Source organism: Papio anubis, chromosome 14, assembly GCF_008728515.1.
Source record: "Papio anubis isolate 15944 chromosome 14, Panubis1.0, whole genome shotgun sequence".
NCBI lineage: Eukaryota > Metazoa > Chordata > Mammalia > Primates > Cercopithecidae > Papio > Papio anubis.
This window is the reverse complement of record NC_044989.1, coordinates 88,716,720-88,732,245: the sequence shown is the minus strand read 5'-3', so window position 1 is coordinate 88,732,245 and position 15,526 is coordinate 88,716,720. Positions and strand designations below refer to the sequence as shown.

The window sequence follows — 15,526 nt, the reverse complement described above, 5'->3', positions numbered from 1 at the left end:
AGTGCCATGCGCGTCCATGTGAAGAGACCACCAAACAGGCTTTGTGTAAGCAATAAAGCTCTTTAGTCACCTGGGTGCAGGCGGGCTGAGTCGGAAAAGACAGTCAGTGAAGGGAGATAAGGGTGGGGCTGTTTTATAGGATTTGGGTAGGTAAAGGAAAATTCCAGTCAAACGAGCGTTGTTCTCTGGCGGGCAGGAGGGGGAATCACAAGGTGCTCAGTGGGGGAGTTTTTGAGCCAGGATGAGCCAGGCACAAGATAATATCATAGTTTAAGGCAAGGACCAGTTGTTTTCACTTCTTTTCTGGTGGAATGTCATCAGTTAAGGCGGGGCAGGGCATTTCCACTTCTTTTGTGGTTCTTCAGTTACTTCAGGCCATCTGGGCGTATACGTGCAAGTCACAGGGGATGCAATGGCTTGGCTTGGGCTCAGAGGCCTGACAGGCAGAATATGTCCTATCTTGGTAAATGTTCTGTGGGCACTTGGAAGAAAAAGTGTGAACTTCTATTGTTATAGGTTGGAGTGTTCTACCAAAGTCAGTTAGATCCCGTGGGTTGATGATATTGTTAAGTTCTTCTCTCTCCTTGCCGATTTTCTGTCAAGTTGTCCTATCGAAGAGTAAGAAGGGGTTTTGAAATCTCCAAGTGTAATTGTTTTGTTAGTTTCTGCCACATGCATTATATCGCTCTGTTGCTTGGTGTCTACACACTTAGAACTGCTCTTCTTTCCAAAATGACTTTCTTTGTTATGTAATGTACCTTACTGTCTCTGGTAATATTCTTTGGCTCTGTAGTTTACTTCGTCTGATACTATTCTTTCTTTTGATTAATGTTTGCATAGTATACTATTATCCTTCCTATTATATTCAATCTACATGTACTATATACTTGATGGGAATGTCTTATAGACAACATACAGTTGGAACATTTCTTTTTGATTCATCAATCATCTTTTTTAAAATTTCATAATTTACATATTTAATATATTGATAATTATTGATAAATTAACATTTAAGTCTGTACTTTTTGCTGTACCGTTTTTTGCTTCTCTGTTTTCTTTTTGCTGCCTTCCTTCGGGTTACTTGGACATTTTTACAATTTCATATTAATTTTACCTAATTTGGGGGTATCTCTTTTTATAGTGATTTTTAAATTGGTTGTCACGGTATTGCCTTTGTATGTACAGCTTCTCACAGTACGTTCGTGTCAATCTATTACGATTTAAAATCAGTATAGAATTTTACCTTCTTTTAGGTCATTTTCCCTCCCCCATTGTAAATACATTGTTTTTTAAAAGTAATTTCTCTGCAGATATTGGGAACAAAATTGTATTACAACTTTGATACAACTATCACACATGATTTAGAAATGCATTACATTCATCTGTCTTCTCATTTTTGTAGCCCTTTGTCCCTAACACTATTTAATATCCCATCTTTATCTTTAGTTTTACCTTTCTAGGACTCATTTTGGCTATGATTAAAGTGGATCCGCTGGCAGCGAATACTCTTAGTTTTTCTACAACTGAGGACTTCTCAATTTGTCCTTCATTTCTAAATAATACTTGTACTGGACATAGAATTTTAGGGTAGCAGATCTTTAAATACTAGAAAATATGTCACAATTGACACCAGATAACAAGGTGTAAATATTTCCAAGAACAGAGGACACGCAACATGCACTCAGTGAAGTGAAAGACATCTCTTCCCCTTGCGTTAGTTTCCAACGCTGCCATTTAAATTGCCACAGTCTTATTGGCTTCACACAATATAAATGTATTACCCTGTAGTTCTGGAGGTCAGAAGTCTCACTGAGCTAATGTTAAGGGGTCAGTAGGGCTGTAATCCTTCTGGAGGCTCCAGAGGAGAGAACTCCATCCTCTGTTTTTATCTTTCATGTGCTCCCACATTTCTGGTTCCATGGCCCCTTCCTTCCTCAAATCACATCCCTCCCCATTATCCCAGATCCTCTCTGACTGCAAGCCTCCTCCTCTATTTTAAGGACCTTTGTGATTATACTGATTTAATCTGGATAACCAGGTTGCTTATTCTCAAAGTCCTTAACTTACATCTGTCAAGTTCTTTTTTTACTATGTAAGGAAGAATTATTATGATAAGGCTCCGATGACTGGAGGAACACCAGGGTTCTTGGTCTCATGCCAGTTTGGATAAAACGACACGGACACGTGTGGAGTGGTTTTAGGGAGAGAAAAGTTTAATACACAAGCACGAAGGAAGATGAAAACAGCTCCCCCCTACAGAGACAGAGGGACAGGGGATTCGAACAAGGAGAAAACTCCATGTGTGGTGGGAAAGTAGCTTCTTATATGAAGAGGCTGGAGAAGGTGGTGTCTGATTTGCATAGGGCTCAGGGGATTGGTTTGACCAGGCATGTCATTCATGTAGCCTGCAGAAAAAACTGACCTTCCCACCGTAGCCTTTTAATATGCAAATATAGGTCGCCATAATATTCTACACACATGGGGATATATGGGGACAGCCATGTTGCCAGGAACATGTGTGGACAAGGAAGAAGATGTTTCTTCACCATGTTTGGGTGAACCCAGTTTCTAATGGCCGGCATTTCCATATGAAAGCTTGCCAGCCTGGCTCTAAGAGCCAGAGCTTTCCTGCTAGACAAGAAACCTTTCTAGAGCTGCTTTAAAAAAACAAAACCTTCCCAAAGACCCCTTTTCCTCTCTATCTGCCTACGATAATTTCTTAGTAACTCCTGTAACACTTGAGTTCCAGAGACAAGGACATCGATGTCTTTTGGTTGGACACATTATTCATTCCACCAACAATAAACATATTCCCCAAAATTGTCCTTCTCTAAAGTAAAATTTTAAAAAATCACAAAGTATTTTTATGAAGCAAGAGAGCTGGACAAAATCTTAGAATCAGGTTCCTCTCACTTGTGAGTTTTATCTGCTGGGGTTTGCTCTCTCCACTGTCTCTAATGGTAGATTTATTGATGTGTAGATAATTTTAGAGGATTTTTAAATTTTGTGATCCAGCGTAAACAAAACAGTATCTGAGAAAGGTCTCCATCAATTTATAGATTTATTTTGCCAAAGGTAAGGCTTATGACCTGTGACACAACCTTAAGAGGCCCTGCAAACATGTGCCCAAGGTGGTTGGATTACACCTTGGTTTTATATGCTTCAGGGAGACACAGAAATTACAGGCAAAGACAAAAATCAATACATATCAGATGTACATTAGTTTGTCCTGGAAAGGTAGGCTATTTGAAGCAGGGGCTTCCAGGTCGTAGGTAGATTCAAAGCTTTCCTGATTGGCCACTAGTTGAAAGAGTTAAGCTCTGCCTAAAGAGTTGAATTCATCATAAAGAAATGCTTGAGTTTAGATAAGGGGATGTGGAAGCCAAGATTTTTGTCACATAGATGATTCCTATGGGTAGCAGATAAAGTAGATGGTGAATGTTGCTTATCAGACCTTACAAAAAATGTGAAACTCTTTGAAAAAGACTTAGTAATGGGAGGAGATTCTCTGCAAAATGCAAATTCGCCCCCTACAGGAGCACTTCAGAATATGTGAAAGAAATATTTTTAGGGTAAAATATTTAGATTTTTTCGGGGCCTGTTATCTGTCATGTTGGAGTATGGTATCTTATTGCTACAAAGCATCTGTTTTGTCAGTCCAAAGAACTCTGTTGTAACGATAATGCTGGTCAGTTGTGTCTGAACTCCAAAGGGAGGAGAGTAAAATGAGGCACATCTAAGCCCACCTGCCAGTCATGGCCTAACCTAGTTTTTCAGGTTTCTCTGAAGTTCTCTCTACCAAAAGAGGAGTCCATTCAGCTGGTTGGTGGCTTACAACTTAATTTTTTGTTTTAACACACAGAAAAAAAAAAAAATCATGGCATAAATTCAATCTAAAATAAATTAGTAAAGAAAAATTAAGTGCTTCCTGAATATTCCTACATGTCAAAGAAAAAGAAATGATGAAAATTCAGATGAGAAATATCCCTCATACAAAAGAATAACAATATTTTTTTTCTTTTTTTTTTACTATCTTAGTTTCGATCCACCAGCAATGAGGATTCCTGTTTAAGCAGCATATTTACACTGGGAGGAAAGGAGGAAAGAGAGGGAGGGAACAGAAGATGAATGGTAAAAGACACATCAACAACTCCCCTGACTCAGGAGAACTGAAGATCCACCACATGTGGAAACATGGACTAAATTCCTCTGGGCTGTTCCACCTGAGAGATGAGGAAACTGGGGTATGTATACATCTCATCCTGTCCTCACTGATAGTCAGGTGTATCTCCTGTTCTCTTTCAAGTTGCTATAACAGATTCCTTGTCACTGTGTAATTCATAAAGAACAGAAATTTATTTTCTCACACTTCTGGAGAATAGGAAATTTAAGGTCAAGGCATGGGCAGCTTATGGTCTGCTTTTTCTACTTTCAAGATGATGCCTGGAGTGTTGAATCCTTCAAAGAATGGAAGGCCATGTCTTATCATGACAGAGGAGCAGAAGAGAGAGAGATCCCAGCCCTATAATCCCTGTTTATACTGGCATTAATGTATTCCACACTCATGACCTAACACATCCCAATAGGCCCCACCTGGCAATACCGTTACACTGAGAATTAGCTTCACAACAGATTGATTCTGGAGGACACGGTCAAACCATAGCATTTTCTTAAGAGATACACATTCCAGGCCATTTGACCAACAATGCATGCAGGCAGAGTTCTCTGCCCAAGACCATAAAGAACATGAGACATATATATGGCCATTGGAAGGGAGTAGAGGTACAGCAAAGGGGAAAGCCCTAGACTATGGAAGGAGACTGTTACATTCGTCCTGGTACATTTAACCCTTGAATAACTTGGATTTGAAGTTTGCAGATCCACTTATATTTTCTTCTTTGTGTGTCACTTGTGAGCAAACACTTAATAAGTAGTAAATATATTTTCTAATTTTTATAGTTTTCTTAATAACATTTTTTCTATAGCATACTTTATGGAAGAATAGAGTATATAATATAAATAACTTTTAAAAAAGTGTTAATTGACTATTTTATCACTAAGTCTTCCAGTCAAAAGTAAGTTATTAGTACTTAAGTTAGGGATGCAAAAGTTCTACACAGGTTTTCATCTGCACCGGTGCTCAGTGCCCCAACCTCCACGTTGTTCAGGGGTCAACTGCTCTTTCAGTCTGTAGCTGCATCTCTCTGGAACAGCATCTTGACAGGTGGGTTGTAAGTAAAGGAATCCAGAAAATAACATCTCAAACTATGCTGCTTTGGCGTGATGATTATGTAAAACCAAAGCCCATTTAGAAAGCATCAAATGCACAAAAAGGCTTTTCCTAAACATCCCTTATCTAAGAGCAGAATCTCCAGGAGGAAATGAATTGTCAAGAAAATTCTTCTGGGAATTTCTATATCAGGGAAGATGAGCAGGAAACAGGAATCAAAATTAGAAGAGACTGGAAGTTGATACTTTAACCACCTGTTCTTTTGAGGATGCACTTCTATTCTCATGTATTCTCTCCAGGTTGCCTATGCTTCCCAATTCCCTCTTCCCTAGAAAGGAAATATGAACAAGTGGATCTCATTGAGTTACCTGGGTAATCACCCTGAGATGATATCCTGCTGCACTTTAAGTGAATTTTGTTTGCGCTTTCTCTTATTAATCTTCCTTTTGTCAGTTCATTTTCAGCAAACATTTAGAGGATAAATGAAGCTTTCTTCCTTTCTCCCCATATGGCAAATTCCCTTAAAATTAAAATTCAGGCTGCTTACAAAGCAACAGGAAGGTTTGTGCATGGGCTACAGCACTGTGATATGGCTCCCCTATGCAGGCATCAGTAAAATTTTGTGGAGCCCTAGGCTGCAGCCCACTGATGCTGATGTAGTTGAATCCACTTCCCTGCCCCTGCTACTGAGCCAGGCTGGGACGTTTTGGGCACATGAGAGATGTGAGATATAACAAGTGCAAATCCCTGTCCAGTTTCATCTGGATCCAGCCGATTTCTCCATGTACAAAGGCAATTGCTTGATAAGAGATTCAGTGTCTCTTTCCTAAAAATGTTAACAGGGAGGCTGATATCTGAGTCAGGATGATGTCCTCAGTCACTATTCAAATGTAAAAGAGCAAAGTGTCATTGATGGTGCAAGGCAGGGACATGCTCCGTGCAGTGGCCACCCTCACTAAGAGAGATGAACTTTGGGAAAAAATATTCAATGACAGAAAAGAAAGTAGACTATGAAGGTGCCCAAAACAAGAATAAGGTGCAGCCCATTTAGTCTCTGGGTATTAAAGAGACCTGTCACTCTTGAAAATGGTGGATCTGTGAGTGCTTCATGCATTGAGGAAACATGGTATCATCCCTGGGTATCTGTAGTCAATTGCTTGATCTTATACTGGTAAGAACAATGGCATAACACCATTACCTATACTTACAAATATATATAGCGTCATGTCAATAAATTTTATTTTTAATTTGTTTAGAAAGGAATAATATTAAACTCAGAGAAATGTTGCAAGTATAGGACAAAGTACCCCCTTCACTAACCAGAAACATGTAAGTCTTTGAAGACCTGAGAATCATACCATTTAACATTTTACTATGTATTTCCTACAAACAAGAATATTCTCTCCTAAATAATCCCCATACACCAATGAAATACATTACTCCATCGACTCCTGAGGAATATTTCAAATTGTCAAAAAAAATACCTAAAACATATTTCTCATAACAAAATAGTCCCTAGTAGAACACATTCTCTGCAGACAAATTTGTGCCACCCTGGTCTTACTTGGGACACCTGAGGACACTGAGCTGGTGCTGAATTACTGAGATGAGCCAGCCCTACAGCTGTGCCCATCCTGCCCGGCCCCCTGGTAATTTGCATGTTCCCAGAGCACATCCTCATGCCCTGAAGACTTATTTATAGGCTGGTCACACTTCGTGCAGCAGTCAGACCCAGTCAGGACACAGCATGGACATGAGGGCTCCCGCTCAGCTTCTGGGGTTCCTGCTGCTCTGGCTCCCAGGTAAGGAAGGAGAACACCAGCAGTTTACTCAGCACAGTGTGCTTCAGGAGGCTTACAATCCAACAGGAAGGTTTGTGCACGGGCTACAGCCTGGCCCTTCAGGGAAGTTGTCTTACAACATGATTAATTGTGTGGACATTTGTGTTTATATTTCCAATCTCAGGTGCCAGATGTGACATCCAGATGACCCAGTCTCCATCCTCCCGGTCTGCATCTGTTGGAGACACTGTCACCATCACTTGCCAGGCGAGTCAGGGCATTAGCGATTATTTAGCCTGGTATCAGCAGAAACCAGGGAAAGCCCCTAAGCTCCTGATCTATGCTGCATCCAATTTGGAAAGTGGGGTCCCATCAAGGTTCAGTGGCAGTGGATCTGGGACAGATTTCACTCTTACCATCAGCAGCCTGCAGCCTGAAGATTTTGCAACTTACTACTGTCAACAGTATGACAGTGACCCTCCCACAGTGTTACACACTCGAACATAAACCCCCAGGGAAGCAGATGTGTGAGGCTGGGCTGCCCCAGCTGCTCCTCCTGATGCCTCCACGGGCTAAGAGTATTCCTCAGATGCAGCCACTCTCTGATGGTGTCGGTAGAGGGGGACATGAAGTCACCTCTGCATCCCAATTCCTTTTTCTTTCTCGGCCCCAACTACACAGACATAGCAATGCCTCTCCTGATTTGATAGAGACAGAGATCGTGACACCTGAGGAGTCTAGTTTATGGCTTCAGTTGGACTTTATATTACACAGAAGAAGCCACAATAGGTATTCTAAGCAGGAATTGTCTTAATACAAAGAAACAAAATATAAACTATGGAAGTCTAAATAAAATGTAGAGATGAATCTCTAAATTTAATGTTTTATTTGCTAAGAAGTATTTGCCAAATGGGGCATACAGGAAAACTCAGTGGTCTTCAATGTGTTGGAAGAACAAAGAGAAGGTTAGAGTTTTATGAAAAAAGGAAAATATTACCTACTGCTCTTCGAGAAAGTTTATTGGCTCTACTAAGGGTTGGGAGCTGGCAAGCTCACACTGGTTAGCAGTAGTGGGCAAATTGAATCCTAGAATTATATTAAGTTATCTCCGAAGTCTGGGGGAATTTGATTTCAGGTTACAAGAAGTCAAAGCAGTGAAGCTTGCAGAGAATCTTGTTACTGCAATTCCAGGGATTCAGTGTAGATCCTGCTCCTCACCACACAGAAAGCCAATCATTAAGACAACAAGTATTGCCAAGAACAGGCTTTAATAAGGTGCTGCAGCTGTGGAGAAGGGCACCATTCACAAATGTATCTCCTTGACCAACTAAAATTAAGGGTTTATATGGCAGGGAAGAAATGTGGGAAAACAGAAATTAGGGATGGGTAAGGAAGATAATTTGGTCAACAGGAATTAGGAGGTCAGTGAGACAATCACAGTGTGTGAAGAGTCTGATGTCTCACTGCCCTGATTCAGTGATATATAAGTTTCAGCTCCTTGATAGTATCTGGAGGCCTCTTGGTGGGTTTTCTGAAAAAAAGAACTCAGATAAGACAAATATAACTATCTTGAGTTTTAAGGTTGGGGGGTCAATTTCTATGTTTATTCAAAAAACCATAAACTTAGGTTAATAGGGCTTATTTCAATTGCATTCTAGAAACAGTATTTTGCACCCTGAGTGCCTTTCCCCCTGGTTTCTTGGCTCTGTTGGCTATGACAAGAATGATCAAATTTCTATGATTAAAGTTCACACTACAATCTTTCAAAGCCAAGGATATATTGTCAGGAAAGTGGATATTAGAAGCAGAATTCTCTGGCGCTCCCTCAGAAAACAGAATGCATCTGGCCCTGAAATACGGGCTCTCTAACCATGTCATCCTCAGTCCTGTCTGGAAGCTTAGGGGGTGCTGATGCTCTTAGCTTCCTACAGCATCTTTCCAGGTTTTTCTCCAGTCTTCACCTCTCTCTCGACATCTGTCTTAGGTACCAGTGGAGAATATGGAGTCATCCTTTTCTGACTTCCAAATCTCCCAGGAGGACCTCTTATTGGGCAACTCTATAATCAGCAAGAGAGGCAAAAAGGGATATTTGTGTAAGTTAAAATGATTTTTTGCCCATGAGGCCATTTAAATAAATTATATTTAAAGTCACATGTTGAAAACACATCCAGCTTTAGTTTCTTATTGTTGCAAATTTACATTTGCAAATATTTTCAATCCTGTAAAGGTTGAAAACATAATTATTTGTCCGTGGAATGATCAAACACCTCTATAATTAAATGGAGTAAACATTTTCTTAAAAATTTGTGCTCACTGAAATAAAGGAGTATATTTAAAATATGTGAAGTTATGTTAGAAATTATTGGACATAAATTCAGCTGTGCAGTTTGGTTTGGGATGTTGTTCACTCTTTTGACCTGCCACAAGAATCCTGAGTCATGTGTAGTCACTGCTGTTTAGCCTTGTCTTCAGACAATAGATATCTATAGGCTGAAGACGAGCTCAGTGCCGTGCAGAGAAACCACTCACCTGAGCCCTCCCTTGATCAGCCAGATTATTACGAACATGAGTATCCATGAACATGAAGACAAATGTTTACTGTTATCAGTCACTGAGTTGTGTATTTAACCAGTTTCCAATCATTAATGCATGAAAGCCTACTGCTACAGTATTTGCATCTCTACCTGTATACACACACATGTATTTTTTCTTAAATTGGTGGTATAAATGTGAATATATAGTAACCAAATTATAAAGTTATTAAGAGAAAATGAATGATGAAATTAAAACTAATATTTCAATAAAAAATTAAAATTTACCTTATGGAAAAATATACATACATGTATATAAGATACATACAAGTGAATATACATTTATTTGATAAAGTGTTGGCTAAAAATACATATAGTACTCATATTTAAGTGTATTTATTCTATTATATATGCAATATATGCATATTTGTAAAATTATTATCTAAATTAAATACATTTGAATAATTTTTGTTACATTCCATAAAAAGTTGTATTCTGGACCACATATAGTTCATACTCTTGCTACAGAAAGTTTGTTTGTAGCCTTTATTTTTAAAGCTCTACCAAATGGTTGTCCTTACCCGAAAATATTTTTCCAACCCAGTAGAGCTCCAAGGGTTTGACTAGAACAAATTTTGACTAACGTTGAAGATTAACCATTGCATCCTGTGAAAGTCTCCATTATGTTCATGTCCATGATAATGATATGCCAAATAGAGTTCTCACAACAATGGATGCTGGATGGAGTCACATCAGTGCCATTGTCAAGGAAGCCCTGGAAATGTAAAAATCATAACCGTGGGTAAACTGCAAGGATCACATATGATGATCACATTGCAAAGAGAACAGCATTTTAATAATATTGGCTGTTGGTTTTGACAGATCATCAGGCCCTAAAAGAAATGCAACAGGATGACTGCAGACAAAGCCATTCTGAAAGAGCTATGACGAGATGTTTCAAAAATGAGCCATAATCCAAAAAAAGTGCTTTCCCAGTGAATATTAATCAAAATGCCATTAATGAGCAGGGAGTTTTTAATAATGAGGATGACTCAACACATGGACTTCAGTAAGTCACCTTTCCCCACTTTCCCAGGGAGTGTCATGAACCAATGTTATGGAGGTCCCCGTGGGGACTCAATAATATCAGTTTCCACCAACTGAGACTTACAGGGCTACTGGCTCTTCTGAACACCTAATTTGCCCAGAAGAATGACCCCTCCTGAACCCCTAACATTGTACCACAAATCAGGCCCCAGACTAACAGCTGGTGTCAGCTGATTCTGAATGTGGACATTCTGTCTAATGGGACAAACTGCATGCAATGATAGCACCATGCAGCCTGTCCCTAACACTATATTTTGCTCCATTTCCACTAAATCATGGGCCATTGCCAACAACCCAGCCACCTGCTCAGGAAAATAGCAACTGAGTGACTGAACTATTAAAAGATCACCTGTGTAGAGAAAAGGACTGTGGCAATAGCTCTCTTCCTGGACAGCTAAATATATGTCACTCAGTTAGACGCTGGGGTTACTATGGCCACCCTTGAGAGGAATTTATTTCCTGTTTTTGGATACCCCATGAGACTTCACTCTGACCAAGAAACACCCTCACTACCCAATCAACATGACAGTGGGCACATTCTTGTGAAATGCAATGGACTTTCCATGCAATTACCAACACCCAACACTGCCTACTGTAAATGGATAAACACTTCAGGTATCATAGATATACGAGTGGATGAGATCATAAAGCAGGCTCACTGGCTGAAGACAATGGGGCATCTGAAAATCCCCCTTTCACCTCTTTAGCATCTTAGTCACTACTTTGGGGGCTCTTATCCCCCTGCCAGTGGTAGTAGCTTTCCTTGGCCCAGTGAAATGTACTCTCACTATGGCTTAGTAATCTGCACAGAGATTGTGTAAGTCAAGGTGCTTCATCAATCTGAAAAGATAAACCTCCACCTCCAGTTAGGGGGAAGTTGGTGGGCATATGAAATGTGCTAACTTTGCTAAGGGAGATGTCTAGGTGGTGGGGTAACTGCAAGACAGTTCTCCAATGGCCCTGAAATGACTTAGTTTTCTCCACTTTCTTGCTTATTTTAATAGTTCTCAAGAATAATTGTAGAATGTGCTGGAATTGTAACATCCTGAAATAGAGAGGAACTGGCCAGAACAGCCTACCTGTGCTCTATGCCAGTTTCCCATAGAATAGAATGTCCTTTAGCACATTAGCCCTGTGTGTCTTGTTACCCAGGATATAAAACCCTGAGCTGTGGTGCAAGGTGGGGACACACAGTCAACTCCTTCAGCTTCACATGGCTTTCCTGTGTCTTGGGGGACTGACCCGTAATAAGTCCAGGACTTTCATGTTCCCTTGCTGCTTCTCTGTAAATGATAAACCCACTTCGTGTAACTCGCTGTGTGGAGTGTTCTGTTCCCCACACTCAAGTACGTTGGTAACCAGTGCACAGTGAACCTGCTTCCAAGATGTCATTGACATAGAGACAGAACTGTAATGTAGGTTGCTGGGGTTAGGGATAGAGGAAATCGGGGAGGAGTACTGTTTAAGGGGTATAGACATTAATTTTATAAGATGAAAAGGCTTCTGGAAATATTATCAGTAATAATAGCAGACCAAGGTAAATATACTTAATGCCCTTAACTCTTAAAAGTGGTTAAGATAGACAATTTTATGATCTCTGTATTGACTATAGTTAAATAATTAACATCTTTATTATGCTACTGTTAGCTCAGAAAACATTGCTTTATTTTCTAATTTTCTTAGCAAATGTTCATAAATAATCACTTTGTGATGCCATTGTTCACAAATTGTGTGTTGTGTGTGTGTGTGTGTGTTTTGCAGACACGTCGTCTCCCTATCTTGCCCAGGCTGCCATCAAATTCTTGGACTTACCTGATCCTTCCTCCTCAGTCTCTCAAAGTGCTGAGATTACAGGTTGGAGCCCAAGCACTTGCCCATAATAAACAATTTATCAGGACATTTAATAGGGGACTTTTTCAAAACATATATTTCATTGCGGCCACCTCCAAAGCCAATCTCCTAAGCCATATTTCTGTACACAAGTGCACTTCTCCCTGTGTGATGTCACATCCCTCAGTATGATGTCACACAGACACATAAAGGGAACAAGGCAAGGAGTCAACCCAATTTTATGAGTGAAAATCACTGCAAAGATCTGGCATTAATAGGATTTAGGTGTTGCAGCACTTCTCCACTAGCGAAACACCTTCTGATTTCTCTTCCTTGATTGTTTTCTCCAGGATTTTCTTATATTTAATGCTAGAGCTGAGATTAGAAGCTTTTTATCCTGAGGCTAGTCGGATGCTATTTCACTCGAAATGTATTGCCTTAAGGAATATGATAATAAATATTGAATAATGCCTGTTACAACTACCTACGGTCCCTTTAGATTTCCTGTTATCATCCTAAATATCATGACTTAGGAAAAGTGTTTAAAAGAGGGTTTAGACAATATTGTTTCTGTTCTCAATATCCTGATACTAGTCAAACACCCAAAAAAGTGAAGAAAATTGTAAGAAAAACATGACTTAATGATCGTTAGCCATTCTGGTCACTGTTAAGTGAAGATTAAGAAAAAGTCTTAAAAACAAGTAGCTGAAACATTGAGAACTCTCATGAATTCTGGGTAGAGATGTAAAATGGTACAACTACTTTGGAAAACAGTTTGGCAGAGTATTAAACACTCACTGTAAGACCTGGTAACTGCACTCCTAGGTATTTGTCCAAAAGAAGTAAAGAAATATTCATGCAAAGCCTCGTATAATAACGTTCATGGTAGTTTTATCTATAATAGCCCAAAGTGGAAACAACCCACGTGGCCATCAGCAGGTGATGGGATACACCGTGAAATTACTAAACAACTAAATAGTACTCAAAAGTAAAGAGGAACACCTCATGAGGACACAGGATGATATAGCCCTCCCTCCCGGATATTATGAAGAATCTCATAAGTGGGGGTATAAACCCCCCACGATATTGGTAGTAACGTTTCCCCCCTGGATATTATGAACAGTAACACAAGGAGGGGTGTACACTTCCTGAGATATTGGGAATACTATTGTCCTCTCCCTCCTCTGGATATTACGAACAATATCACAATATTGACTAGTGGTTTTCACAGATCATCAGCCCTTAGAAGAAACACATCTGAAGGATTGGACACAAAGTCATTCTGGAGGAGATATGACTGGACCTTCCGAAAAAGGACCACTAGAAAAAATAAATGCTTTCTAAGTGAATGCTTATCTAAAGACATTAGAAGAAGGAGCTCAAAATAATTAAAATAATTCAAAACATGGACTTCATTCAGTTACCTTTCCCAGCTTTCCCAGGGAGTCTCAGGAACTGATGTCATGACTATCCATGCATGGGCTCAACAATATGAATTTCAGTTAACTGGGACTCACGGGGATACCGGCACTTCTGAGCATCCGCCTTTCCAAGAAGAATAACCCAAGATTGTACCAGACATCAAGGATCAGACTAACAGCTGGTGTCGGTTGTTTTTAGCAGGCCTCATCCAGCATGAGGAGAGCAGCGGTTGTTTTCCTGTATATGCATTTGTCTTTCTTGTTAGTTATATTTCTACATGAAAAATTATTTCAGGATTTTCCAAGTGCTTTCATCGAAGTTAAGAATTTGTTCCATAATATGGCTTTGAATCAGGCAACTTATTTACAACAAAAAAGTAAGGCAAAGTGTGCAGTTCATGATCTTATCACCTGCACAGGTGCAGCTGTCTCTATAGAAAGGAGAAAACATATTCTTAGTGAAACAAAACTGACACACAAACCCTAGGTAATGGAATTGATATCCTATCAGATGTGGTGAAGGTTCTGACACACTAATCATGTATGATGCTGTTACTTCCATCAAAGAATATATGTGAGCTGTGTACTCATAGTTAATTATTATGCCAACTGAGCAGCTGGAAACATTGATCGCTGTGGCACCCACTGAATAAAAGGAGACTCAATGGCTGGTAGGCCCCTTTGCGAATGGGAGACGGCGTAAACCTCACCTGGGTGTTCTTTTTGTTCCTTTAGTCAAAATCATGAACAAAGTTGCTAACTTTGAAAGAGGCATTTTGCAACAGTAGACTTGGAATCTGTTGAACAACGCCTGGCTCACTCACTTCTTTAAGATTTTTAGAGCCTACTAACCAGATGGAAGTGCAGGTATCCACAACCTCTCTGCATACTCAGTGGAGCATATGGCAACAGAAAATTGTCACTGAGTGCACCGGCCTCTCAATCTTAAGGCACATATGTTGCCTGAAGCAGCCAACAAATGGGCTTCTATTGAATGGCAACTCCTTGCTTGCTCTTAGGAACTGATGGAGACTGAATATGTTACGGCTTCAGCACCATGTGTGACTGTGACACTGCTCCCTTAGCTGTCCATTCTCACTTGGATACTTACAAACACCATTAGTAAAACTGAACAATCTGAACAGAGCCATGTTATCAAATGGAAATGGTACATCCTTGATCAGGTTTAGTCAGGACCCCACAGGATCTGTGGCTCCATGAACAAATGGGGAGCTTGCTAGAAGGGACCAAATGACTTGTAGGTGATAATTTGGATCTTCATTTGCCCATGTGAAGCCCAAGATTCAGAGATTTCCGTATGGCAGGAGTCACTGATGGCTGAGCAAAACACAAACTGACAGGTCCACTAGGTGTGGCCACCATTCAGCCAGTGGATGGCCACTTTTTAAACTGATTCTTAACATGGGCTTTCTACCCAGTGGGCCAAACTACATTCAGTGGTAATGGCCATGCAGGCTGTCCCAACAACGTACCATGCCGCATTTCTACTAAATCCTGGGCCATTGCTGACAGCCTCGCCATCTGTTCAGGAAAATGGCAACTGAGAGACTGGACTGTTAAAGAATCCTCAATGTGGAGGAAAGGACTATGGCCATAGCTTTCCAC

General features: G+C 40.1%; 1 long non-coding RNA gene and 2 gene segments (V, D, J or C); 2 read left to right on the top strand and 1 right to left on the bottom strand.

Annotated features, from left to right (window-relative positions):
- LOC103877257 overlaps positions 1–15,526 on the top strand; it is an 856,781-nt gene that overhangs the window by 505,842 nt on the left and 335,413 nt on the right.
- LOC116270362 lies at positions 6,917–7,533 on the top strand. The segment is given in 2 exon segments: positions 6,917–7,032; positions 7,196–7,533. Coding segments are annotated over 2 exon segments (378 nt in total).
- Positions 8,086–12,646, bottom strand: LOC103877128. Its single transcript, XR_636697.4, has 4 exons — positions 12,462–12,646; positions 10,124–10,317; positions 8,882–9,068; positions 8,086–8,542 (listed from the first exon to the last, which is right to left on the bottom strand). It is a non-coding gene; the product is annotated as an uncharacterized LOC103877128 (long non-coding RNA).